The sequence below is a fragment of the Leuciscus leuciscus genome, assembly GCF_965113295.1.
Source record: "Leuciscus leuciscus genome assembly, chromosome: 1".
Classification (NCBI taxonomy): domain Eukaryota; kingdom Metazoa; phylum Chordata; class Actinopteri; order Cypriniformes; family Leuciscidae; genus Leuciscus; species Leuciscus leuciscus.
The window spans coordinates 14,146,153-14,172,851 of NC_138725.1; the positions used below are offsets into that span (position 1 = coordinate 14,146,153).

General features: G+C 41.0%; 1 protein-coding gene and 1 long non-coding RNA gene across 3 annotated transcripts in view; both read right to left on the reverse strand.

Moving 5' to 3' along the window:
• LOC309503310 overlaps window positions 1-26,699 on the reverse strand; it is a 76,457-nt gene that overhangs the window by 44,348 nt on the left and 5,410 nt on the right. The gene's annotated exons all lie outside the window — the stretch shown is intronic.
• On the reverse strand, window positions 1,808-25,362 carry LOC309498968 (GTPase IMAP family member 8-like). Of its 2 annotated transcripts, XM_082169966.1 has the most exons (4): window positions 24,826-25,362; window positions 18,881-19,477; window positions 4,875-5,560; window positions 1,808-4,772 (listed from the first exon to the last, which is right to left on the reverse strand). In XM_082169966.1, exons 2-4 carry the CDS (start codon window positions 19,461-19,463, stop codon window positions 4,230-4,232), a joined length of 1,812 nt encoding a protein of 603 aa, XP_082026092.1. In that variant the 5' UTR covers window positions 19,464-19,477; window positions 24,826-25,362; the 3' UTR covers window positions 1,808-4,229. The 2 variants fall into 2 exon arrangements, with proteins under 2 accessions (XP_082026092.1, XP_082026091.1); XM_082169965.1 differs by having other exon boundaries at window positions 1,808-5,560; window positions 24,826-25,359.

Here is a 26,699-nt window from a genome sequence, read left to right on the forward strand (position 1 = left end):
GTATTCTCGTCACTTGATAAGCTTAAGGTTGAGCCACTGTAGTCACTTGGACTATTTTAACAATTACTAACTTTTCTGGGCCGGCAAGTTTCAACCCCTCAGAAGCCTACGGAGAAGTGACCCAGCTCTCAGATTTCATCAAAAATATCTTAATTTGTGTTCCTAAGATGAACGAAAGCCTTACGGGGTTGGAACAACATGAGGGTGAGTGATTACTGACAGAATTTTCATTTTTGGGTGAACTATCCCTTTAAGTAAACTAAAAACAACACTGACACTCAGAAATAGTGGAGATAACCAAAGGAAAATACTAAACAGCAAGGACACTCTGGCACTAAGGACAGAACAGTACACAACTACAAAAAGCAGATTAGAACTACACGTAACTTCAGCAATAAATCTCTACAGACTCTTGACTACTACAAGAGAAGGACTAGGTAGCACAAAGCAGCACACATTGCGCTCCCATGCTAATTTGACCTTTTTAGTAAATGTGGCCCTTAAACTCTAAATTCAGACGACAGTGAAACTAAATAGCTGTCCAAAATAAACAAAATGATTTTGTAAGTCTTCAAAATTCCTACAGTCTATGTTAACAGAGATACAACACATTGCATTTTTTCAAAAAGAAAAATAATAGCATAAAAGGGGGAAAAGACAATACGGATTTCATATTTTGTGTATCATTTTTTTTATTTTTATTTTTATTATGGTTCGTGCTGTTTATGCTGCTGAATTACGATATATTTTGGAGTATTTTCCTTACATGATTCTGTGATTTATTTACTGCCAGTATTGATTCTGTTCGCAACTAACATTGAAACGGGTCCATTACACCAACCTATGTTGAGGGCACTTGTTACACAGTCGTTAGTCAACCACACTGTAAAAAAAAATTACATCCCCAAGTGAAAAATTTCAAGTGACCAATAACATCTACATTTTTCAATTAGTCTGACGTATTATTTCTCATTGAGCCAATGTTAACAGACTATTGCAACAAGAATTTCACTTGGGCCAATTGAAAAATTTAGATGTTATCGGTCACTTGAAATTTTTGATTTGGGAGGGTTCGAATTTTTTTACAGTGCACTGAATATTTTCTTTCAGCTTCCATGTTCTCTTATCAGCTGTAGAGTGGTATATATGTGATTGTTTTGACAGGCTTCTCTAGCAACACAAATTTCTTAATTATTATTATTAAACAAATAGTTTTATAAGTTAAACAAGGTATATTTGTTAAATGAAAATATCAAGAGAACTGAATGACATTTAAACATGCCTCTAATGAACAGATTCAAATAACTATGAGATTGGAACAGGTACAGATATTGGCTCTATTGCAGAACCCTAGAAGGTTTTTTTTTTATTTATTTATTTTTTTTTTTTTAAGAAATCTATTTATATTCATGAAGTATATGCTGTATAATGCACATATATAATCTGATTTGATTTAAATAGTAAAGTGTAGGTTTTCTGTTCTTAGGTTATTTACTTGTATTTTATAACAGATTGTGTTTACTTTTCTTCTGGAAGTATTTCTGATTTATTGTTTTTTGTTCATTTGTCAGTTATTGTGTTTCTATACCGCTGTAACATCTAAATCCTTTTACAACATTCACATAACCTATTACAATCATACACTGTCCTTACCTGCAGGTTAAAGATGCTAGAAGTTGTTTGAGGGTCCTCGGCGGTGTCCAATCCAGTTCAGTCCTGGGTCCGTTTCACTGGGTGTTTGCTTAGTATTCATATCTAAACTACAACAAAGTAAAAATACTTCTAGGGGAAAAAATCACTCTTAGACTTGTTTTAAAAGTTTTTCGAATCACCAAAAAATGGTTTCGTTTTACTTAAAGAAGTTTCAGAATAATACAAAGACAATAAATTCAAAAAAGACAAATTCATTTAATGCTGAAGAATCTTCATTTAAGAACGAATCTGATGGTATATTTGAGCTGTTGCTTTGTCATTTACAGGGTAAATTTCCAAGTAGATTCATACTACAGTCCTGGAAATGCACTTTGACCTTTAACTTTTTCTCCAATAGGACGAGAGTGTGCTGGTGAATCAGCAGACATCAGTGTGACTGTCGCTCTGGAGAAAGTCAAACTAAGTGGTAACTTATGCTTTAATTGAATATCAGTGCTGTTTTCACTCATTTCTGTTTCTCCAAAGGCTCTAGTGTAGCACAGGATAAATTAATTTACATTCAGGGCTTCTTACAGGAGTGGCTTGTTTGTTATAAATATACAGTTATTAAAGTTACTTATTCAGGGAACATCAAATGGTTTGTCATAATGTGGAAGTTTTTAAAGGTATTAAAGCACACTACACAGCAAAATCCCCAGTGTTGAAGTTAATGAGATAATTAAGTGATTATTTAAGTGATGATTGAGCGTCATTGAAGACACCTGATGTTAACAAGCGGAATCACTGAAGGAGAACATCACAAATTTAAAGTCAGTGTTTGCTTTGGTTGGGCTCTTGACCCTTACTTTTTAAACTTTAGATTTAGTTTAGCTGCTGTAATTTAGTTATAACAGACAGATGAACAAAGAGAAAAAGTGATCTGATGGTGTTGGTTGTGTTGTAATAATATTTTTTGACCTGAAACACTGAACTCATTTAGAGACAAATCTCTGAGTTAGGTTTACTTTATTGATTATAACAGCACTGTTCTTGCATAGCCTAATATATTTTTTAGCATTTTCAATCCAATGGATTTCTTAAAGCTGTTCTGAAACCAAAAGGTTTTTTTTTTTTTTTTTCATGTAGACACACAGACATCAAGAATCAGCCTGTGAATCTCAACAATGGTGACAATAATAAAGCATGTTGCAGTGCATTCTGGGTAACACAAATCAAAACTCATTCATGGCTCCCATCATGCATTGCTGCATGACTAAATGCATGAATAAATGCCAGTGCTGCTAATGCTGAAGAATCTTCGCTTAAGAAACAATGCAGCAATCCCTTACAAGGTAAAATAACTGGCCTGGAACTAGGGCGAAGAAAGTGCGGTGTGCGCGAGCCACAAGAGAAAACACTGTATGCGCGCCACTGATCGCAGCGGCAACGAGCACTTTGATCACTTGATTTAAAAAACACAGTTCAGCGCTAGATCGTCTCTTATTTAACAAACGAACTAAATGAATGCTCTGCTGGTTAACTGGAGATGTTTTGTTATTGGATCATTCGTGCCGCGAGATGTTTTATAGGGGGCGGTGAAAAAAAGTCAGGCACCAAAATCAGAATCAAAATCAAAACCGAAAGTTTCGTTCTTATTCGGTCTGGTTACGACCGTTTACGTCGGAACCGGTTCCCTATTGGAACCGGGTTTCGGTACCCAACCCTACCTGGAACATTCCACCATTAAAGCTATTATGCAATAAAAATACATATCTCATATTTTGCCACCTATGCTAGAAAGCTTAATATACATTTGACCATTCCTTCACCTGCAGTTGTTAAAACTGCATCCTGCCTCTCTCCTCCTCACGGGCTGTGAAGAGACCTCTTTCTTTCTTCTTAAATTATGCTAAAGGTCAAATAAGCAGGCATGTCCTCAACACCTGAGTCTATTCGGAGAGATCAAAGGAAACCACAAACACTTAAGTTACAACGCAAGCTTGTGTCACGCTTCTAGCGATTCAAGCTTCTTTTGCATAAGTTTGACATTTAAACTACAAACACCTTAGTTGCAAGGCAGACTTGTATCAAGCGATTCAAGCCTCTCTTGCAAGCATGATATTTCACAATTAGGACATTTAAATTGACTCTCTGACAACATAAATCCCCTCACAATACTAAGTAATCTTTTAAGCAATGTTTCCCTCTGCCTGATAATCCTCATCATCTGCTTGCCTCGCCAGATCAGCTCGTCCCGGGGGAGATGGGTCCTTGCCTGTCCTCTTCCTCTTCTCCGTTTTCTTAGCTTTATGAAGTTCTCTGGCGTGGTCTTTCTAGAGTCGTTCAACTAAAAGATCATCCATAAATATTTCAATTTTATCAGTTACCTTTGAGACGTGAATCATTTAGAAGAGGTTCCAATTTGAGGGATTTAACAGAAGATTTCATATTTAGGCCTTCTGGCAACATAACACAATATATAGGAAATTAACTCAACTAATCATCAAAAATCGCCAATTTACATTCATCACATTCAACCTACGTTGTATTTGGCATTAAAATGACCTTTCATGAGATTACAACATTCTTTCCACCCATTAGTTACGCTTCTGCATTTTATCAACAATTAAGGCTACAACTCCACCAACAATTCCACCAACAACTCCACCAACAACTCCACCAACAACTCCACCAACAACTCCACCAACAATTATAGCATTAGCTGCAATGCCCATCAAAAAGTATTTCCAATACTTGAAAAAAAACTTCTTAAATCCACTTCTTTCTTCACACTTTGGTGTATTTTTGTCCTCTTGTTGTCTCTCATTTTTCTCACGCTGTATCTCTGCTCTGACTCTCTCCCTTATCACTCCCTCAATCTCTTCTTGTCTTTGTTGTTTTCTCTCCTCTTCCTCTCTCTGTCTTTCAACTTTAAGTCTTTCCATTTTAGAAATCATTTGAGCTTCACACTCAGCTCTGATTCTCCTCTCTGTCTGCCTTCTCACTCTCTCAATCTCATCTTGTCTTTGAATCTCCTCTTGTTGTTTTCTCTCATCTTCCTCTCTCTGTCTTTCTACTTTAAGTCTTTCCATTTTAGACATAATTTGAGTTTCACACTCAGCTCTGACTCTCCTCTCTGTCTGCCTTCTCACTCTCTCAATCTCATCTTGTCTTTGTTTCTCTTCTTGTTGTTTTCTCACATTGCTCTCATGCTGTATCTCTGCTCTGACTCTCTGCTCTACCTCCTTTCTTAATCTCTCAGTCTCTTCCTCTTGTCTGAATTTCTGAGCATCTTCATACATCTGATTACTGTAGTGTCCTCCACCATTCTGCTCTATCATTGTGTCAATCTTCTGCAGTAGATCATTCACCTGCTCTCTGTTATTCTCATCTATATTATTGAAGACATGAAATCTGCCTCCACACTTATCAACTAGATGTCTTAATGCTGCATTCTCCTCAATGATTTCTTTTATGGACCTTCCTTCTAGCTGATCTCCATGAGTGAAAAGAATGATGGAGTATTTTAACACTTCTTCACCAAACAACATCTCAATGATTTGAGGAATCTCTTCCTCCTGCTGAGTGAATCTATTCACAGGAAACACAATGAGAAAAGCATGAGGCCCAGGACTCGATATGTAAACACTTCTCGCTATCTCAATCATTAACTGCTCAGAGCTCATGTGTGTATCAAAGAATCCAGGAGTATCAACTACAGACACTTCCCTGCCTGAAACAGTGGCGTGTTTCACTGAAGATTCACGGGTCACTGAAATTGAGCCAACTGTAGATTCAAACACTGTCTGTCCCAGTATTGTGTTTGCAGCTGCACTCTTCCCAACACCAGTTTTACCCAACAGCACGATTCTTCTGGATAAAGGACGTTTGACAGGAATGTTGACTGAAGTTCTTTGTCTTTTCGGCACTATATGGAGGGGAAAAAAGCAGATCACAATTATACCTCAACTTATACCACCTACTTTGTACATGGATATTATGCATGTGAAAAAGAAAGTACACCCTCTTTGAATTCTATGGTTTTATGTATGAGAACATAAAAATAATCTAGTCCTTAGGTCTTAACATTAGGTAAATACAATCTCAGATGAACAACAACACATGACATTACATCCTGTCATTATTTATTTTATTTAACAGAAACTATAGACCACATTAGAGAAGTCAAGTGTGAAGGTTACCCTTACTGCTAGCATAGAAATTAAGCTTGAAAGGGTTGCCAAAGCGGAGATGTTTGGTGAAAACTAAATACAGCACATTAGTACAAACTAGGGATGGGAACAAGAACTCAAGTACTCGTTTGTGACAGTGACGATCATAAAAACGATGATCACCTCACTTTATATGACAAATAATTTATCTTTTTTCTCTGATTGGTTGTTGCAGAATTTTGGGCAGTATCTGAGGTCTGATTTGACATTAGACAGCATGCCTTCCAGACTGCGAAAATCAATTGAAACTGGATTTGAAAGGCCACAGTAATGCCTGGATTCACTTTGATTATGAAATACAGTTAAAGGAACCGTATGTAAGAAATGTATTTCAATTGATCATAAAATGGCCCTGATATGTCACTAGACATTAAGAAATCATGTTCATTTCAAATACTTATATCACTGACAACAGTAGTCCGGCCAGGATATTGTCATTTAAAAAGTGAAGCTGCAGCCCTCAACTGATGTTGATGTTGTCATCTTGTGTTTTGGCCTGATGCTCCACCCTCCACCTATCTACCAATCACAAAGTCAGTAGTGTTTCGGCGTCCGGGTTGCCAGCTCTGCTCTAGTTACCACAGCTACGTAGCAGCCTACGTTCCTGCTGGATCCTGCAGCCTATCTGGCAACCTCGAGTCAGGGGGAGGGGGAGGAGATACACCGCTCTACAGTAATTTGAAAGTGATTGCAGTACCAGTCTTGGCCACAATCTTACATACGGTTCCTTTAAGTACAGCGACAATCTGTCAAATACATAATGAGAACATGATTGTAACAGAATGTTGTAAATTCTCTACGCATCAGGGAGCTTGCGTTTCACTTTCAGATTCGCGATCGCACGTACTCTCTGTATAGGGAGCGGCGGTGCTGAGCGCGCATTCTACAAGATAAGACATTTATCATACGTCTAGGCTCTGTTGCACAACGAATCATCCGCCATCATCACGCGAACAGTGAACTGTGATTTCTATTGCACTGTGTGCGACACGCGACTGCAACCCATGCTGGATGAGCAGAGCAGGAGTTTACATTCGTTTACAATGGCTTTAATTGATTTAATAACAGCAAAACAACACACCTCTAGTAAACAACTTTACAATATATTGCAATCTCCACGATGAAGGACCTGCGCCTGGTTGACCATCACGTCACTTAACTACTTCTTCAATAGCTTTCCTTTAGCAGCGATATCTTGAAATAAACTTTGTTTTTTTTTCACATATCTAAATTTTTTTGCTTTATTTTTGTTAAATAAATAATGACACAGTGTAATATGTCATGTGTTGTTGTTCTTCTAAGGTTGTATGTACCTTCATATTTAAATAATAATTATGGAGACAATATCACTGCTGCTTAAAATCATTGCAGAGTTCAGATCCAGCCCTGATCAAACACACCTGTCTGTAATTATCAATTTCTCTTGAAGATCTTAATTAGCTGGTTCAGTCAAAGCCACTAGATGACCAGCCTGCAACCTTTAACCAAAAAAGCACAACAGCTAATGCTAACGCTGGTACACAGGAAAGGAGAGCAGAGGCCGTGTTTTATGAATGTATGTCAATGGAGAGGAGGTTTCACTACACAGAATAAACCACTTTCGTGAGGAAACACCGTTAATGAATTGACAGTCTTTTTGTTAATCAACCACGCTTTAACAATACTTTTACTGTATTGTAAAGAACAATACTTTTGTTGGGAACGATATGTAGATCTAACTATGATTAAAAGATTATTTTATAAGAAAAGGCAGAGAAGGGAATGTTGTGACAGGTATGACATTTACTGCATTACCATAGTATTTAACAGTAATATTGAGTGATAGAGTAGCCTATATTGACTAAAGAAAGTAAAAAATAATGTTAAAAGAAATAATGTTTTCTTTCTTTGGCTTGCGGGTTTTACCATGGTAAAATGCATATCATTAACTTATGATAAGACTTGAATTGTAATGACTATTATAACTGCATGTATACATATGACGCTGATATTATGCATTGTAATGATTAAACACAAAATTAATCATTTAATTATACATTTTGTGTTATACGGCCGCCCGCGGCATAAAATAACTATCGTTCTAAAATGTTTAATAACTTTTGAGTCGCTAATCCAATCTGTATGCTTTAAAATGCACCGTAAAGATGAGATTCTCAGCTTTCCTGTGTTATCACGGGTGTCTCTATAGGTCATTCAGTGGCTCCGTAGTGCCGGTGATTGCGTCATCAAAATCTGCAGCAGTGATTCGTCAAGGAAACACATGTGGTTTCTTTCTCTGAGCCAAACAGGAACGATTGTTGATGCTTAGTCCCACCCCCATGCCCAGATTCGTCCAAACGGTCATCAACTCAACCAACAAACAGAGTGATTGGTGATTTTAACAACCAATCACGTTTCTTTATACATTTTTAACAAACGCAATGCATTGAAAACTACGCATGAAAACGTCTCGGTTACGTATGGTAACCCTCGTTCCCTGAGTCCAGGGAACGGAGACGCCTCGTCGGGGGAGTTCCCCTGACGAATTGGGATCACGCTAGGGAGACCAATTGCCTTCGAGTGAATTAAAACGAGCCAATGATCATTGGCATGCAAGGTTTGCATTCCGCGGCCCGCCTACCAGTGCGGGTATAAGGCGGAATCAAGCGCATACACAAACGCTTTTCGCTGAGGAGCCGAACGGTGTCCAGTTCTCCGCGAAGGTACAGCAGCATGGCGACGGGACGAGGCGTCTCCGTTCCCTGGACTCAGGGAACGAGGGTTACCATACGTAACCGAGACGTTCCCTTTCGTCAGCAGGGAACTCCGACGCCTCGTCGGGGGAGTTCCCCTGACGAATTGGGATCCCTACCAAAACGCCATGGTGCTGGCCCCTTCCAGCGCCCAGCTAAGCTACAGCCCTGCAGCAGTTTCCAGAAATTTTGCGGGAGCTAGCTAGGGAATCACACTGCTGTTCCACAAGACCCAATCAGTGGATATTGGATAACACTGGGAAAGCGTGTCCGACCCCAAGGATATAATGGGGGGGAACGCTGCGGAAGCTGAGGCAGCCTAGAGGAAGGCCCTCAATACACATATGTACTAACCACGTAGGGTAGTGAAACATATGGCAGTCCTTGAAGGTAGTCCCAGTCCGGAGGAGTGAGGAGCATACTCAACAAGGACGACAGAATGAGTCTGTCAAGGGGAAGACACGGCTGAACTGCACGTGGCAATCATGGGTCGCCGCAGGGACCACTGGAAAAATACCCAGTCTACTAGCAACTCCTTACTGAAGGTAGCAGACCTGGTGCCGGGCGGTCCGCAACGCCTGGCACCGGAGGGGGTGATGGAGGAACTCACGAGGTTAGCTGTTTGTTGGGTAACCAACGGAGCAAAAAGACGCACGTATCCGCTCACGGAATGGCGTCGCAAGCCGACACACCTATTCCCTCTAATTACTGGCCGTAGCGAGTACTCGGGAGGAAACCGGTTCCACACGTAGGCCATAAAACCTAGCGAACGTGTTCGGTGTCGCCCAGCCCGCAGCTCTACAAATGTCTGTTAGCGAGGCGCCTTGTGCCAGAGCCCAGGAAGCGGCAACACTCCTAGTGGAGTGAGCCCGCAACCTAGGTGGGCAGGGCTCACCCTGGGACTCATAAGCCCTGGTGATAGCATCCACTAGCCAGTGGGCTAACCTCTGCTTGGAGACAGCCTTCCCCTTCTGCTGGCCTCCGTAACAAACAAAGAGCTGATCTGAGGTCCTAAAGCTTTGCGTTCTGTCTATATAAACCCGGAGGGCCCGGACAGGACAGAGAAAAGCTAGGGCTGGGTCTGCCTCCTCCTGGGGCAGCGCTTGCAGGTTCACTACCTGGTCCGCGAAGGGAGTGGTAGGAACCTTGGGCACATATCCGAGCCTGGGTCTCAATATGACCTGAGAAAGGCCAGGCCCGAACTCTAGGCACGATTCGTCGACCGAAAAAGCCTGCAGATCCCCTACCCTCTTGAAGGAAGCCAATGCTAACAGGAGCGCTGTCTTAATGGACAGAATATTAAGCTCGACTGACAGCAAAGGCTCAAAAGGAGGACTTTGAAGTGCTCTAAGCACTAAAGTTAAGTCCCAAGAGGGTACAGGGTGCAAGTTGCGAGGTGGATTTAGCCTCCTAGCACCCTTGAGGAATCTGATGACCAGGTCGTGCTTCCCCACGGACTTACCTTCAACTACATCGTGATGTGCGGCTATTGCGGCCACATACACTTTAAGGGTGGAGGGAGACAGCCTTCGCTCCAACCCTTGTTGTAGGAAGGAGAGCACGACTCTGATCGGGCAAGTTCGTGGGTTCTCCCCGTGGGAAGAACACCAGCCGACGAACAGGTTCCACTTCAGCGCATAGAGGCGCCTCGTAGAGGGGGCTCTAGCTGAAGAGATGGTATCTACCACTGCCTGTGGCAGGCCATCTAGAACCTCCGCGTCCCGTCCAGGGACCAGACATGGAGTTTCCAGAGGTCTGGACGCGGGTGCCATAGAGTGCCCCGTCTCTGAGAGAGAAGGTCTTTCCTCAGAGGAACCGGCCAGGGAGGGGCTGTCGCAAGGAGCATGAGTTCTGGGAACCAAGTCCGGGTTGGCCAATACGGGGCCACCAAAAGGACCTGCTCCTCGTCCTCCCTGACCTTGCACAGTGTCTGTGCAAGAAGGCTCACTGGGGGGAACGCATATTTGCGTAAGTCCCGGGGCCAGCTGTGTGCCAGGGCATCCGTGCCGAGAGTTCCCTCGGTCAGGGAGTAATACCACTGGCAATGGGTCGTGTCCGGAGAGACAAACAGGTCTACCTGTGCGGCTCCGAAGATTCGCCAAATCAGCTGGACCGCCTGGGGATGGAGTCGCCACTCTCCCGGAAGGGGAGGCTGACGTGAAAGCTCGTCGGCCACATAATTGAACTCCCCTGGGACATGAATGGCACGAAGCGACCTCAGATGCTTCTGACTCCATAGGAGGAGGTGGGAGGCGAGTCGCGACATACGACGGGAGCACAGACCACCTTGTTGGTTGATGTACGCAACGGTCGCAGTGCTGTCCGTACGGACCAGTACATGCTTGTGTCTGAGAAACCCCTTGAGGCGACACAAGGCCAAGCGTACTGCTTGCAACTCTAGGCAATTGATGTGCCAATGCAGCTGGGGCCCCGTCCACAGACCCGAGACTGCATGCCCTTTGTACGTGGCCCCCCAGCCCTTGGCAGAAGCATCTGTGAAAACCACAGCATGCCTGGAAACCTGGACTAGGGGCACTCCAGCCCGTAGAAACCCAGGATCCAACCAAGGGGAGAAGGTTTGGTGACAGCTCGGGGTGACTCTGACCCGGAACTTGCCGCTCTGCCACGCCCACCTCGAGACTCGATCGCAAAGCCAGTGCTGGAGCGGTCTCATATGCAACAGACCGAGCGGCGTTACTGTGGCTGCGGCTGCCATATGCCCCAGGAGCCTCTGAAATTGTTTCAGTGGAACCGCTGACTTGCCTCGAAAAGACTTGAGGCAGTTGAGCACTGACTGGACGCGTTCCTCCGTGAGGCGCGCAGTCTGGGCGACCGAGTCCAGCTCCATACCGAGATAAGAGATCCTCTGCACAGGGGAGAGTTTGCTCTTGTCCCAGTTGACCTGAAGCCCCAACTGACTGAGGTGCCGGAGCACCATGTCCCTGTGATCGCACAACACATCTCACGAGTGTGCCAGAATGAGCCAGTCGTCGAGGTAGTTGAGAATGCGAACGCCTTGTTCTCTCATGGGAACAATGGCGCCTCCGCGACTTTCGTGAAGACACGGAGCGACAGGGCCAGCCCGAAGGGTAGGACCTTGTACTGATATGCTCGACTCTCGAAAGCAAACCGAAGGAACGGTCTGTGTCGAGGAAGAATCGAGACATGAAAGTACGCGTCCTTCAGGTCGATCGCTGCAAACCAATCCTGGGGACGGATGCACTCGAAAATGCGTTTCTGCGTGAGCATCTTGAACGGGAGCTTGTGCAAGGCTCGATTCAATACTCGCAGATCCAGGATTGGCCGTAACCCACCGCCTTTCTTGGGTAAAATGAAGTAAGGGCTGTAAAACCCTGACCTCATATCGGCTGGAGGGACCGGCTCGATCGCGTCCTTCGCCAGTAGGACGTCGATCTCTTTCCGCAAGACCGGGGCATCCACTGGACGCACATGGGTGAAGTGGACGCCCCTGAACTTGGGAGGCCGGCGTGCAAATTGAATTGCATAGCCGAGCCGGTTGGTTTGGATGAGCCAGCACGACGGACTCAGGAGCTCTAACCAGGCTCTGAGAAACCGCCGCAACGAGCCCACCCGCACGACCGGCGTACCCGCGGAGGGGCAGCGAGGTGGAGGGCAGGGACACGGCTCTGGTGGCATTGTGGCGGCCGAGAGCGGGGTCTGGGTGTGTATTTGAACAACACCTACCTGCCTCCACCGGGGGACAGACGGCAGGGAAGACCCGTGAGCGTTCTGCTGCGGTCTGTCGCCTGGCGAGGGAAGGGGAGGAGACAAGGAGCAAGGCCCGAGGACGGCTGCTGGTCTCGCCTTCCCGCCCAGCGACAGACAGGAGTGGCGTGACCGAGGTGGCGCCACTGCTATCTGAGAGCTGGGGAGAGAGGACTGAGAGTGGCGAGACCCGAGGGTGGCGCACACTGACGTCCTACTCTTGAGCGGGAGAGACTGCATGTTCGGCAGTCCCAACCGTGAATGACCCAGAGGAGGAAGAAACTGCTCTTTTTTAGGTTTTGGGTACCACCGACCAGCTGGTCGGCGGAGGAACAGAAACTAGAAAAATGTAACAAAGGATTCTCCACCCGGCCCTCCTCCGGGGGAAGGAGTGGTGATGACACACACTCCCAAAGAGCAGTTTTCGTCACACTCTCTGGGTCGCTCCTCTCAGGGTCATTTCCCCTCCTTTTGCTGGGGGGGAAACGAACTCCGAGCGGGCTGGTTTTAAGGCGCTTCTGGACCACAGTGTGGACATCGTCTGACCGAAGGCCAGCGCTGTGACTAATCACGGCCAGTCATAAAGCGCAGCTCTACTCCGAGTCAGAACTACCCACGTGCACTGAATGTGCAGGGGTAGTGAGAGAGGAAAAACTTCTGCAGATTTAGGCATGTTTGGCTTGCCATATTGGCACCAAAATACTTCCATACTGCCAAAAAATTTCACACACATCTAGGTACTTTAGACCCAGGAAGTGTGGCTGTCAAGTCTGAACCTTCAGCATGAGAACACACCATTACAGTAGGAACTCAGCATCATTTTCAGAGTATAACAGCCCTCTCTCCGATGTAGCAATCGACATCTGTCCTCCCCTGGGGCCCCGAATGAAATGCTTGGTCCCTCATGATAAGGACCAAAATCCCACTCAAAGCCTCGACGGCACACGGCACGCTGAGCGGCTCAAGCCTTTACGAGAAAGGGGAGGCGAACAACGTGCCGACGTGGTCATGTACTCCTGAGAGAACATGAACCACCCATGAACGCCGTCTCAACACACTGATTAGGCATGTGAAACAGCGATCATGGCCGTCAACCAGGCATGCAAGACAGTGAACGTGGCCATCGCTGGCACACGGCACGCTGAGCGTTCAAGCCCTCAGGCAAGACGAACAACATGCCGACGTGGTCATGCTCTCATGTAGAGAGCACAAACCACCCACGAACACAGTCTCAGCATGTTTGTGATGCGCTAGAGGAGTGGGAAGCTCGTGAGGGTCTTTCACCTGGCGAGACATTCCGCACTGTAACCCTCAGATCACCAATGTTATTTGCCAAAGTAGCCCTCTCCTGGTGCACCAGAAGAGAAACTAGATCGGGAAACAAGCAAAGGGACTCACCTCATAGAGGCACGCGAGTCTTGATCTTGACCACGCATCTTGAGCGCCGAACGACGCGCGTTGGGTTGCCGTGACAACCCACGCTGTCAACCGGCGCTCGACGGCACACGGCACGCTGAGCGGCTCGAGCCTTTAAAAAGGGGAGACGAACAACGTGCCGACGTGGTCATGCACTCATGAGAGAACATGAACCACCCACGAACGCAGTTTCACACACTGATTAGGCACGTGAAACAATGAACGTGGCCGTCAAATAAGGACAGGAACGATCGCATCCAGAAACACACGAGTGAAACGTCATCCTGAAAAGGACGCGATCTTCACTCGTGTTGCTCTTTCAGGAAGAAATTACTCTCTTTATTGTGCTGAAGCACACAGGGACCCAACGCGGCGACACAGCGGGGAAACTGCAAGCCCGCTGTGCGCACTCAACCGTTTACCAGCTGTAAAAACAGCTTTTGAATTAACAAGTGTGTAGACGCAGCCGGCAGAGAGGAAATCGCGCGGTCGCTGAAACGCCGTCTCACCAACACAGAGAGGTCCCTTCCCGAAACAGCAGACTCGTAGAGCGTAAGATAAATACAATCTTAAAACTCATTCACTCAGAGAGGACACAACCGGTCGGCTCCGAAGCAGAAAGCGTTTGTGTATGCGCTTGATTCCGCCTTATACCCGCACTGGTAGGCGGGCCGCGGAATGCAAACCTTGCATGCCAATGATCATTGGCTCGTTTTAATTCACTCGAAGGCAATTGGTCTCCCTAGCGTGATCCCAATTCGTCAGGGGAACTCCCCCGACGAGGCGTCGGAGTTCCCTGCTGACGAAAGGGAACTAACGGATGCAAAGTTGTTGACCATAGCGCAAAACACGAAAGAGCGCAAAACATGAAAGAGCATAAAACACGAAAGAGCATGAGTATGTAAAAAAAACAGCAGTACAAATCGGAGGATGAGTTAGAATTGATTTTTTTAAACGAGTCGTTAGACCTGGTGGAACCTTCCGATTCAGAAGATTGTTTGAATCATTTGCACTGTTTATTTATATTTAGTTTGTGAAGATTATTTGCACTATTTGTTCATTAGCACTCAGTATATTACCCTCAATGAACCATTTCTTCATTTGCACTGTTTATTTCTTTTGGTATTTAGTTTGTGAAGATTATTTGAACCATTTGTTCATTTACACTCTGTATATTGTATTGTTAGTATTTATATTGCACAGTTGTCACTACTTGTTATATTGTTTGCATTTGTTGTTCATGTTCAAATTATAATATAATTGTCTGAAGAAAAATGTTTGCTTCAGTGTTCTGTTGTAATATAACAACTTTTCTATTTACTTTACTTCCTGAACTTATTTGGACACATCTACATTGTCAGTAAATGTAATACACCTGTTTTTACTCAAAAACGCCTAGAATAATATTATAATAAATGGCTATAACTTGCTGAGGGATTGTTACATGTAGACAAAATTTCATCTGGAAGTCTAAAACAACCAAGTCGAACTTTCTAAAGGAAAAAAACAAAACTTCAGGAAGTTCTGTTTGAGTTCACACTGAAAACACCACATTTTTTGCTGCCGTTTTTCTTAAAATCCTGTTAATTTCATAAATTCTCTGACAAAAGAAATGTAAAACTGGGACTTTAAATGAGCTAGCTGGAAACTTTAGGTTCTCCTGTTTAAAATGATATATCGTCGCTGTCGGGCGGAATCCTCGTATCTCCAAAACCATTATTTTTCAGGAAATTAAAAAAACTGCATATTTTTTGAGTTATTAAACATTGTATCGTTAAAGTTGGTAATATACCTTATATTGCTATCATATACTGTTGTATACCAACATTAACACAACATTTCCCTAAAATAATGTTTAATCGGAGATACGAGATTTATGACTTGGGAGCGGGGAGATACGAGTTTACGCTGTCATTGATTAGAATGGAACGGACATAGACGTCGCTGCTGCCAACAGTGTTCATCACAGTCTGCGGTCGCGTTCAGCCTTTTGATAAGAGATAAGGCTTTAAGAGCTATTCAAATCTAATGATTGTGGTTACATACATCTTCCTAAACTCCATTTTAAACGTTTAAGAGATATGAGTGATGCAATACCAAAATATTAGGCTGTCTAAAATAGGCGGAAATTAATCTGCACGCAAACAAAATCGGCGGTCGCGTTGAGCCTTTTGACAAGAGAAAAGGCTTCAATAGTTAATCAAAGCTAACGACCGTGGTTACATACATCTTCCTAAACTCCATTTTAAAGGTTTAAGAGCTATAAGTGAAGCAGAACAAAAAATGATGAGCTGACTAACGTTGTCTAATAGGTGGAAATTTGCCTAATCTGCACGCAAATTTACCTCCGTGGCTCACGGGCTTCCTTCTGCACCGAAGCATTACAGCTATCGATTTTTAACAAAACAAGCCAACTAAAATGTATCTAACCTAACTATTTTCACTCGTTATTGTCTAAAAAACAGACAGAGTTATGCAAAAATAGGCTTAACTTACTGGCGCCAGTAGACAGACCCTTTTTCTCCCATAAATAAAACCTGCTACTTGGGGTATTTTACATGCACAGTGCCAACTTCGAGTCAGTAAAATAATAATAAAAACAATCATTTAAAGCTGGTATCCAAAACTTTTAATTCAATTCAAGTATAATATTAGATACATTTTAAAACGTCAATGCACAAGTATAATAAGCCTAATAATAAGCCTAGTAATACGTAGACATTTAAAATGCATCAATAACTGATATCATAGTTTGACACAGATAAAATCAGAGTTAAGGCTTGCTTTACGTGTTGCTCGACGAGGGTTTCTTAATCGTTGCGAGTTTCAATCCTGAGGAGACAAAATGCCGCGAGGCTCCCGCCCGCCGCGGACTGAAGAAGAGGTGGAGTTACGAGGATTCTCAGACAGTTGAAGTGTCCAATGGAGTTACGAGATTTGCTCTCAAGCTATTTTCAACAGTTTAGATTGGTTAATAATTTGTAAAAATAACAGAACCACGTGGGGACTGACCAATAGCATCGATTTGTGAAAAAATATGAAATTGACCAAATTTGGACATACGAGGTTTCCGCCCGACAGCGACGATATGGAACTTGATGATTGCTGCTAGAATGGGTTAGAAAAACAAAGAAAAGTACAGGTGAGTCAGGCGCCCCAAAAATGTTCTAGGTCTTTAAGGATTAAATTGTATGTTTAATTCAAATAAACATGAAGTGTTGTGTCAACTGCTGTGTGCCTAATGATGATATAATGATTTTTAATGAATGATGGCAAAAAAAAAAAATACAAAAAAAATACATATACTTTTAATGAATTAAATATGTATTCAATTACAAATAAGTTTTAGTGTAATCTTAAAGGTAGTTTTTTTTTTTGCACCCTGCAGTGAATAGTACTTTGCAGACTATAGAGATATTCACGCTTTTAAAGCACATTCCACAAACAATGCAGACCTACTGTATCTTAACTAGCGATATAACACAAAATAGAGAACATTTATTCACAATACCAACGCGCTAATAATCCACACAAAGCTGATTAACAGAAACTGTAACTGACTGTCATAAAACTTTGAACTGCGGGCACTGACGTCACTGCCATTACACGAAAGGCTGAGGTGCGTCACATGATCAAGTTAGCCGTTACGATTTATCCAATGGTTAGAGATACAGACCCTCTCATCTCCCTAATATAAGACCATCTCTCTGGTTCAGTTGTTTGATCAGGGTTGAAGCTGTAATCTGCAGAAAGGTAGATCTCCAGGAACAGGATTTGGCACCTCGGCCATAGCCTGTTTTTGTTTGTTACATTTTTACAAGTTTATAAATATTTTAACCACTTTTTATTGTTGTCAAAAATGAAAGGTTTTCCTTTACTGTTAATCTTCCTAATACATTCTAACTCCGAACTCGCCACATATTGACAATTGGTAAGGATCCCTGGGCATCACTTTTTTTTTTTTTTTTTTTTAAAGCACAGGCTACCTATGGAAGCTTGTTTCCACCACAGAATAAAACATTTTAAAAGATAATTGCGACTTTTTATCTCACAATTGCGAGTTTACATCTCGCAATTCTGACTTTATTTCTCATAATTGCGAGATATAAAGTCAGAATTGCGTGAAATAAAGTCAGAATTGCGAGATGTAAACTCGCAATTGTGAGATAAAAAGTCGCAATTATCTTTTAAAATGTTTTATTCTGTGGCGGAAACAAGCTTCCATAGCTATCACTTTAGCATTTTTTTATTATTATTTTTTTGCTTTCAGTTGTTTGCCTTGTGCATCAGAACAAGATGCATGTAATTCTTTGCATATATAATTATAACATTTTAAAAAGTATACATATAATATATAATATATATATTTATATAACAAATGAAGTATATTTATATAAAAATATTTATATTTGCTTATATGTAATTTATATGTAATTTCACATGGCAATATTCTTACGCGCATCGCTTTTGTGTATGATGCCAAAGGGTTCTCACTGAAAGCAGTGGAATAATGCTAAAGGTGTACCCTGAGCAAAGTAAAGTAAAGTAAAGTAAAGTAAAGTAAAGTAAAGTAAAGTAAAGTAAAGTAAAGTAAAGTAAAGTAAAGTAATGTTTCCTGGAAAACCTTCAGATTTTGTGACAGGAAAGAATGAATGAACATAATTAATTGGCAAGGAAGCCTAAAGCCAGGTGCACACTGTACGATTCTGGCCACGATTAGGCCACCTGAGACAAATTTAGCAAATCCTACAAGATTCCTCTGATCCTAGGTTTAAATCTGTAGTCTTTGATTGTTAGTTTGACATATTCACAGATAGCCGATAAATAACCATTTGTGATAAAATGTTTGGCGCACAGTCCTGCAATGTGACAACTTCTATGATGATCGTCAAATTTTTCAAGACAAGCCATGATCACAAATAATGCTAGAGATTTCTTTGTTAGCCACAATTTCAGTCCTGCATGTAATGCAGCTCACAGACACCCAACGTGTATGGGTTGATGATGTAAAACTTTGGACAAGTTTTCTTGCATGCTTCTGTTTTTAAGGCGTCTTGATTGTCGTACAGTATTACATATCATACAGTGTGCACCCGGCTTACTTCCATCATGCTAAACGTGAAAAGACAAAAATACACTTACGATTTTCTATGTTCCTGTAAAAAACTTTAGATATCAGAGCTTTCGATTGATCATCACGTCTTATGTTTTGCTTGTTGTTGAGCACGTGGTATCTGCCCTCATATTTCTGAACAAGGCTCTTCAAGTATTCAGTTTCTTTGATGACTTTATTTATGGTCTTATTTTCTTCTTCCAGTTCATCTCCTCTTGTGAAGAGAATCCAGGTGTTTTGTATACGCTTTGCTCCCAAAAGCTCCTCAATCTTCTCCAGAGCTTCCTGATCTTCTTTAGTAAATCTGTCTGCTGGGAGAACCAGCAGAAACGCACACAGGCCTGATTCACATTCCTGAAGAATTATTTCATATTTCCAAAGATCTACCTTACTCAACACTGTATCAGAAAATCCTGGTGTGTCATAAACTCTGATCGGTAATGCACAAATTTGACCGATTTCGACAGCCACATTTTGTGTGACAGAAGTGGAGCTGCTCTCTGAGATGAAAGCATCTCGTCCCAATATTGTGTTTCCTGATGAACTCTTTCCAACTCCTGTTCCTCCCAGCAAGACCAGATTTAAGAGATCTTTCATTATGTCTTTGTCCATTTTTATTCTGTAGCCTAGAAATAAGTAAAATTAACATGGTTTAATAATCAAAGGACCTAATTATGAAACATAACCAAAGTTGCCTACGTTTTTCTATTGTAAAATAAAATGAAATTTCATAATTTCATATAAAAGCCTTCAAAAAAAAAGAAGGAAGAAGAAAGAAAGAAAGAAAGAAAGAAAGAAAGAAAGAAAGAAAGAAAGAAAGAAAGAAAGAAAGAAAGAAAGAAAGAAAGAAAGAAAGAAAGAAAGAAATGGGTAAACCTTTAAATTCTGTAATGGATACACTATTAGCAACTTAAATGGTTTGATTAATTAGTCAAGTAATTTAATGTTGCTCTGTCAATTATACAATTATACAAATTTATTGTATTTATTATGGTAACCTGAATTTTATAATAATTTATTATCTATTAAGGGAATATATTTTTCGCTATAGATTTATATTAGTGGCATGTTGTAGCTATTGTTTCTATATGTGTATGTTGCTATTTTCATAACAAATGCTATTGCAATATAAGACAAATGTTTATCTTGATTTACCAACGTTTACCATGCTTTACACTATTCTAGCATGGTTTACCACGATTTACCACACTCTAGTCTGATTTACCGTGGTTTACCAAATTGCTAGCAAGGTTCACTATGATTTACCTCATTCTAGCATGATTTACCATGATACGCCACGTTCTAGTATTATTTACTATGATTTACCATGTTTCTAGCATGATTTACCATTTGTTGCTATGGTGCTCTAAATAGTTGCTATGAAGTGGCTTGGCAGCTGCCAATGATGATACTCCAAAATGAGGATTTCGTCGAAACGTGGTTTATCACATTTGAAGAGGCTGGCAGGCTCTGTAAGAACATAGACCCACGAATGAAGAAGAAATAATAAGTATGCGGCGTTAAAGAGGAGTGAGGGGCCCGAGGAGGTTGACTTTGCGGGTTACATCTCACTGTGATCCTCAGGTCACCAAGGCTAATAACCGAAGTAGGCTTCTTCTGCTGGGCAGAAGGAGCGCTAGATTGGGGAATAAGTAAAGGGGCTCCACTTCTTTGGAGGTATCGGAGTCACGACCGTAACACCGCGATGGTCATGTTCCCGCAATGGGAACATGAGTCATCCATGAACGCCCTTTCAGCGTGCCTACAAACAGGGGATAGTGCAATCCTGTGTGAGCACTCACTCTCTTGGTCACGCCCTCCGAAACCAACAAAGCACGGAAAACAGCTGTTTTTTGCTCTATTGGGAAACACTGGAGAGCAGGGACGGACTGTCAATCTGGGCTGGGTTTCCCGAAACCTTCTTAACGCTACGTCGTTCTTAAGTTACACCTTAAGCTGTACCTTATCGTTAATACGTGTTTCCCGAAACGTTCTTAGTTCAGTATACCTTCTGTAAGTCATATGTTCGGAAGGTTGGTCTGGACCGCTCTTAGCTTTACCTTATCACCTTATCACCGTCTATACAAATATAATTCAGAATTTTTAATACACACAGACAGTGTTCAATTAGGCTAATTCAAGTGTTTTCATGCAAAGAATAAAATTGTCATTACACTAATTGTTGTTAGAATTTTAATTATATTATTATATATATTATTAATTTAATAAAAGAGCACTTTTAAAGGCCAGTGAAAGCATAGACTACTGTCAGTTAAGTCCTATTCGGACGCTAATTGTCTCTCATGGGCTTGTCCGGTATTTTAAACATTTACAGGGGTAATTCTGTGATTTTAGTGCCGTCCGAATCCATAATATCAGTGTTTTTTCTCACCCAACCCGCGTAAAAATCCCTGGCCAAATTAGTACCTACTGTTTTTTGACAAACAGGTTGTGTGGTGATTTAATTGCCGTCTGAATCCACATCTCTGAGTTTACAAGAAGAGATTCAAAATTCACTGTTCAAATCCTTTTTGATCACTGCCGAGCACCATACGTTAGATGTACACTTTTAATACTGAAATGCTGGAAAGTATTTACAAGAGCAATATTTCATCGCAGCTCCACCTCAGCGAACAAAAATGGGAAAGAGATGATAGCACGTAAACATTTGAAATGGTTATTGTGGCAGCAATATATGATACAAAATTACCCAACTCTCTTTGATTATACGCTGTAATTTGCGTTGCGTATGAGAAACATCAAATGGAAAATGCTCAAAAAGCGGAACAAATCTTGTTTGATCTGAGCAGCGCAGAGCAAAAACAGCGATCGCGGCCAAAGCAGCTGTGCAGGCTCATCTCGATCACGCGGACATTATTACACAGAGCTGCGCGATCCACTGAGAAGCAGTTCAATTCATCTCTCTTATAAACCCACAGATGACTATATGATTTAAGCTTGTTAAAAGCCAGATGAAACAGCGCTGATATTCTCAACATATTGACGCACAAAACAGGCGAAACATTGTGCCTGAATATATTATATTAAAAATGCTGTTATATTAATATAGTCATGTATAAATGTATTAAATGTAATGCAGTAATGTGTTTGTTTAGAAGTTATGGCAGTTTATTTATTTATTTTTGCATTTATATTGAACTAAATGTTTGGGCTACTGTTTTTCATTACACATACAATAGGTTTATAGAAAATAATATACAAATATAAAAAAGTCAATAAATATTTTCATAATTTTTCAGGAATTGTTGATTTTTTTTCTTCTAATGCTTGTAAGTCTGAACCAGAATATCAAGATATTTTATTATTTTGCATATGATGTTAAAAAGTAAAAAATCACCACCATATTATATGCATAATAAATATTTTTGAGTATAACAAACAAAATCCCTTCTAGATTATTGTATCCCTTGAGGTAGCCCTCGCACACAAAAAGGTTGGAGACCCCTGGTATATAGTAACTATATGTTTTATAATTACAAGTTTGTGTAATTTGGGGTTTCTGTAGCCAGTGACATTTCATTATTTGTGTTTTATGGCATTGCACATTTTTTGTTTTTATTTGAAGGCTTTTTTCTATTCTATTCTATTCTATTCTATTCTATTCTATTCTATTCTATCCCTGCTGGAGAGTGGTGCGTTCATCATCACCAGGTGGCGCTCTTGGATTTGATTGGACAGAAGATGTGATGAGAAGCTGAAGTCAGCGGTGATGTCATAAAATTTCCTGATCCATTTTAGCGGAAGTGAGAAAGTTTTGAATTCATAACCTTAAGCCTAACATATTCATACTAAAAACTAAAAAAAACTTACATTTTGTTTTCAGGGGACCTTTAACTAAAAATATACACAAGCTTAACAGAAATGATTCTGATAAGTGTTTTTTCATGAAACTGATGTTTTGAAACTTTAGGCTAAGGAAATGTAATTTTGCTTTTATGTTAAATATTAATTTAAAAGCAGCCTACTTAAGTGCGATATGTTACCACATCATCATGCTTAACACTGAGAATTGTAATAATTGTAATGTGATGATCAGATATCTAAATCAGAGAATATCATAGGTTAGAGCGCTTGGCGTGTGGATGATTTATGTTTAACAGCAGATTCCGGTGAAGTTAGAGCTGATCTGCACATGTCTAGCGCATGAGCTTTAGACCCCCGTTAAAGTTCAGGTACAAGTCAATATACAGACTTTTGGACACTGAACATGGGTTGGAGCTCTTCATTTTGAACTCTCAAAAAACACCAGATTAATAAATGTGTCTTTAAAATGTACAAAACTTTCTTCTGGGGGAGCACGCCAGTGTATATGCCCTTCTACTTTCAGATGAACACAATCAGAGTTATATAGTAGTAGTATGACATTTTAAATATGGATATTTTTCTTACACAAACGTATCGCTTCGCTTCAGAAGGCCTTTATTAAACCCCCAGAGCCGTGTGGATATTTTTTATTATCATAATCATCTTTATAATCATGTCCTCTATTCACTCCCATTACAAAGCTTGGAAGATCCAGGATATTATTTAATAGAGCACAAAATTGTTTACAAGAGAACTAATTTCTTCATTGATCTAGTCACTTACTTTTACTATCAAAATGCACAAGATTGATGCATTTAAATTTAAAATGCACAAAATGGTCCTAGAGGAACCAACGTCCACCCACCACAGTCTCACAAAATCCTGTGGGAAACACTGTCTACCGCAGCAAAATAAGTCTATAATAGTAATCTGCAGTGTGCATTTGTGTGAAGCTTTTACACTTTTAATGAGAGCGAAATAAAACGGTCTGAATCAGAAGCCGTCGCTGTTGTCAGTCTCTCCTCTTCCTTCAGCTTAACCACGTCCACTTCTGTAGCATTTTTCAAAACTGCGGTGAGAACTGACTGCTGCTGAAACGGGGATTCATGACCCTTTAAAGAACGCTTCAACTGGAAAGCTGTGTAAACATCTGCTATATTTTAAAGCAGTTTTGTATACATTTTAATAAGTCATTCTTAAAAGGTGTTTTCTGTACTGTATGTCTAGGTTAACCTGCACATCAAATAGACTAGTCTGCATCTGCGAAATATGCTAATTAACACATAAACCCACACATTTTGTGATGAACAGAACAGATCTGGGTTACTGAAGTCAGCAGCGCTAGGAACGTTTTTTTCTTCGTGGAAGTTTTGCATTTGGTGAGTTAATAAAGTATTAAAACTCAGTCGAATCAATATTTTGTGTACAGTTCTGTTATTATGCCATCCAGTATCGTGGACTCGCTCTCTCGTTTCATACAAACGCTGCTGCTGCCATTTTGTGGCTATCGTTTTGTACACTATTGGATTATGAGATATAAACAGGTACGATTTTAATAAGTCTTATGACTGTATACCGTATCTCTTAAATGTCCTTCTAGTTTGAACTTGAACTGAAACTGCTCTCTCCACGGAAGCTTTGTGTTTAAAAGCTGAATAAAATATTTCAACTCAGATCAATATTTCGTGTGGCAAGTAGCCGTGTTATAAGCGGGATAATGTACTGTACATCTCTGCTTCGCGTCGGGTCCTCATCACCCTGTCGGGTGAGAACAACCGGCTGGATATACATTATCCCTTACTGAGTAGTATGAGGCAAAATTAGCAAAAACACACTGGAATGCTCAAAGGCATGAATGTACGTATACATGTAGGCAACAAAATATATTTCACAAAATGTTTATAACAGTTAATGCAAATAAAAAAATACTAAGCATACTTGCAACACCCCATCATGTAAACACATCAAGAAAATTTGTGTAAATATTGTGTGATATAAAGTATTTTTGGTACAATGCCGTATCATTGAATAAGATTGAACCATTTGGTAACTGACGATGTTAGTCAAACAAATATTACTATCTTAGACTGCTATTCAATCACATCGAAACTTAAAACAAATTAAATAACCATTAAGTGTGAAAACATACCTTTAAAGAAGAGTAGTAAGAGGCGAAATGAGCAAAAACACACCGTAAGTCCTACTCTCTCACTCCAGCATGGAAAAACACGAATGAAGCGATAGACAGATATTCACGATTAAAAGCGCCACTTATAAAGAGAGTTTGCTAATTACGCTTATCAACAAAGGTTTAACACAGTGTACCAGGGGCGTTTCTAGGTTTTAAAAACATCAGGGGCTGAGCCCGAAACGTCAGGGGCTAGGGTGGGTAACAAGATAACATGATTCGATACAGAGAATAATGTATATTTTATGCCTATATGCAGGCAGACTGGTTAAAAAATTCAGTCCTGGCACTGTAGCCACACCAGGTCATACTACCACACAGACACACACATTCAAATGTGAGGTAGTTAGGGGGGTTCGGGTGCATGCTCCCCCGAGAAAATTTTGATTTCTCAGACCTACATATGTGCATTTTAAGGTGTTTGACGGCCAACATTTTTTGATAACAATAGCTTTAAAAGCATGTCAGTGGGCAGTAGCATAAATTATTTGTCAAGCAGAAAACAGATTCTTAAACATGAGAATGAGGATAAATGTTGAAATGAATGATACACACTATAAAATGGAAATGCAGAATGTTTCTGCTTATTGTTGACAATACACAACCACATATTCCAAACAGGAATGGCCTTAAATGAGAAATCTTTCAAGGATTATTTTGCATAGATGTAAACTTTTTAGCATTAAAGATTGGTTTCAGCAACTTGTTTCTTTCTTGAGTTAATCAATGTTTTTGGCACTATTAAATCAGTTCAATTAAATTTAAATTGTTCACTCATAAAGACAGTCACTTGTCACCATTACTGGCCTAATGATGCAAATTGTGCAAACACAGACAAGCGGATTGATAGAAACTGTGAAAAGGCTGATGCTGGTGAAATATTCGAACACATTCGAGGACCTTATATATAGGCTACATATCAGAGTTAAATAGGAATACATTGTAATAATGTTAATCAAGCAGACTAAATCACACGACTGCGCAGCAATATTTAAGCATATTATATAAGGAAATAATACAGATCTAGACAAATTGGGTTGCTTATAGTTAAAAGAATGTCATGAACGATCATTTAGGCTAGATGTAGGCCTATTTTTCAAATTTTTGGTCACAAAATATTTAGTCAGTTTTGATGACTTTGCAATATTGATAAAATATTAGAATATTAATAATGAAAATTGAGTAGGGCTACGCCAAAATGTGTAACATTTATGTAGCCTACAAAGGAATCCAAAAGCCCCGACTAGGGCTGGGTACCGAACTTCGATACTTTTATGGTATCGAAAAAAATACTCCAATTCTATGAGTATCGAAAAATTCTTTATCTTTCGGTGCCAAATTTCGGTTCCATCTGAGCGCGTAAGCGCAAGCTTATCTGTCCTCTCTGCATATTGACAAAGAGCGGAGCTCCGACCCACACACACACGGAGAGGTGCGGACGGATTAAACTGTTTGCAGTTTTGCTGAAGTCACAGAGAGTCACGGTTGGTCTCAAGTGTGGTAACAGTTTTTTAAAACTTCACGCAGACAGCGTTTGCTGCGATATGATATGAATTTAATGGCGAGCAGAAAGCGGTCGCGGTGCTGTTGACGTTACACTTCCTCTTACTAAACAAGCAGCCACAATGGTGTTTTCTCTCCCCTGATGACTGACTGACAGGCAGTCATTTTATTAATGTTAGGCTATGTCTACATTAATCCGGATACATTTGAAAACGGCGTTTTCGTTTATAAACGCTCTCCGTCCACACTAGCGTTTTCAGGCGTTTTCGGACGTTTCAGTGTGGATGAGAAACTTTTGAGAAACGCCTGAAAACGCTTAATACACCTTACTG

Coding starts and splice junctions, on each gene's coding strand:
- LOC309498968 (XM_082169965.1), bottom strand. CDS start 19,463: ATGGACAAAGACATAATGAAAGATCTCTTAAATCTGGTCTTGCTGGGA. Junction 5,561..18,880: donor TTACAGGAACATAGAAAATC/GTAAGTGTATTT, acceptor CCCTCCATATAG/TGCCGAAAAGACAAAGAACT.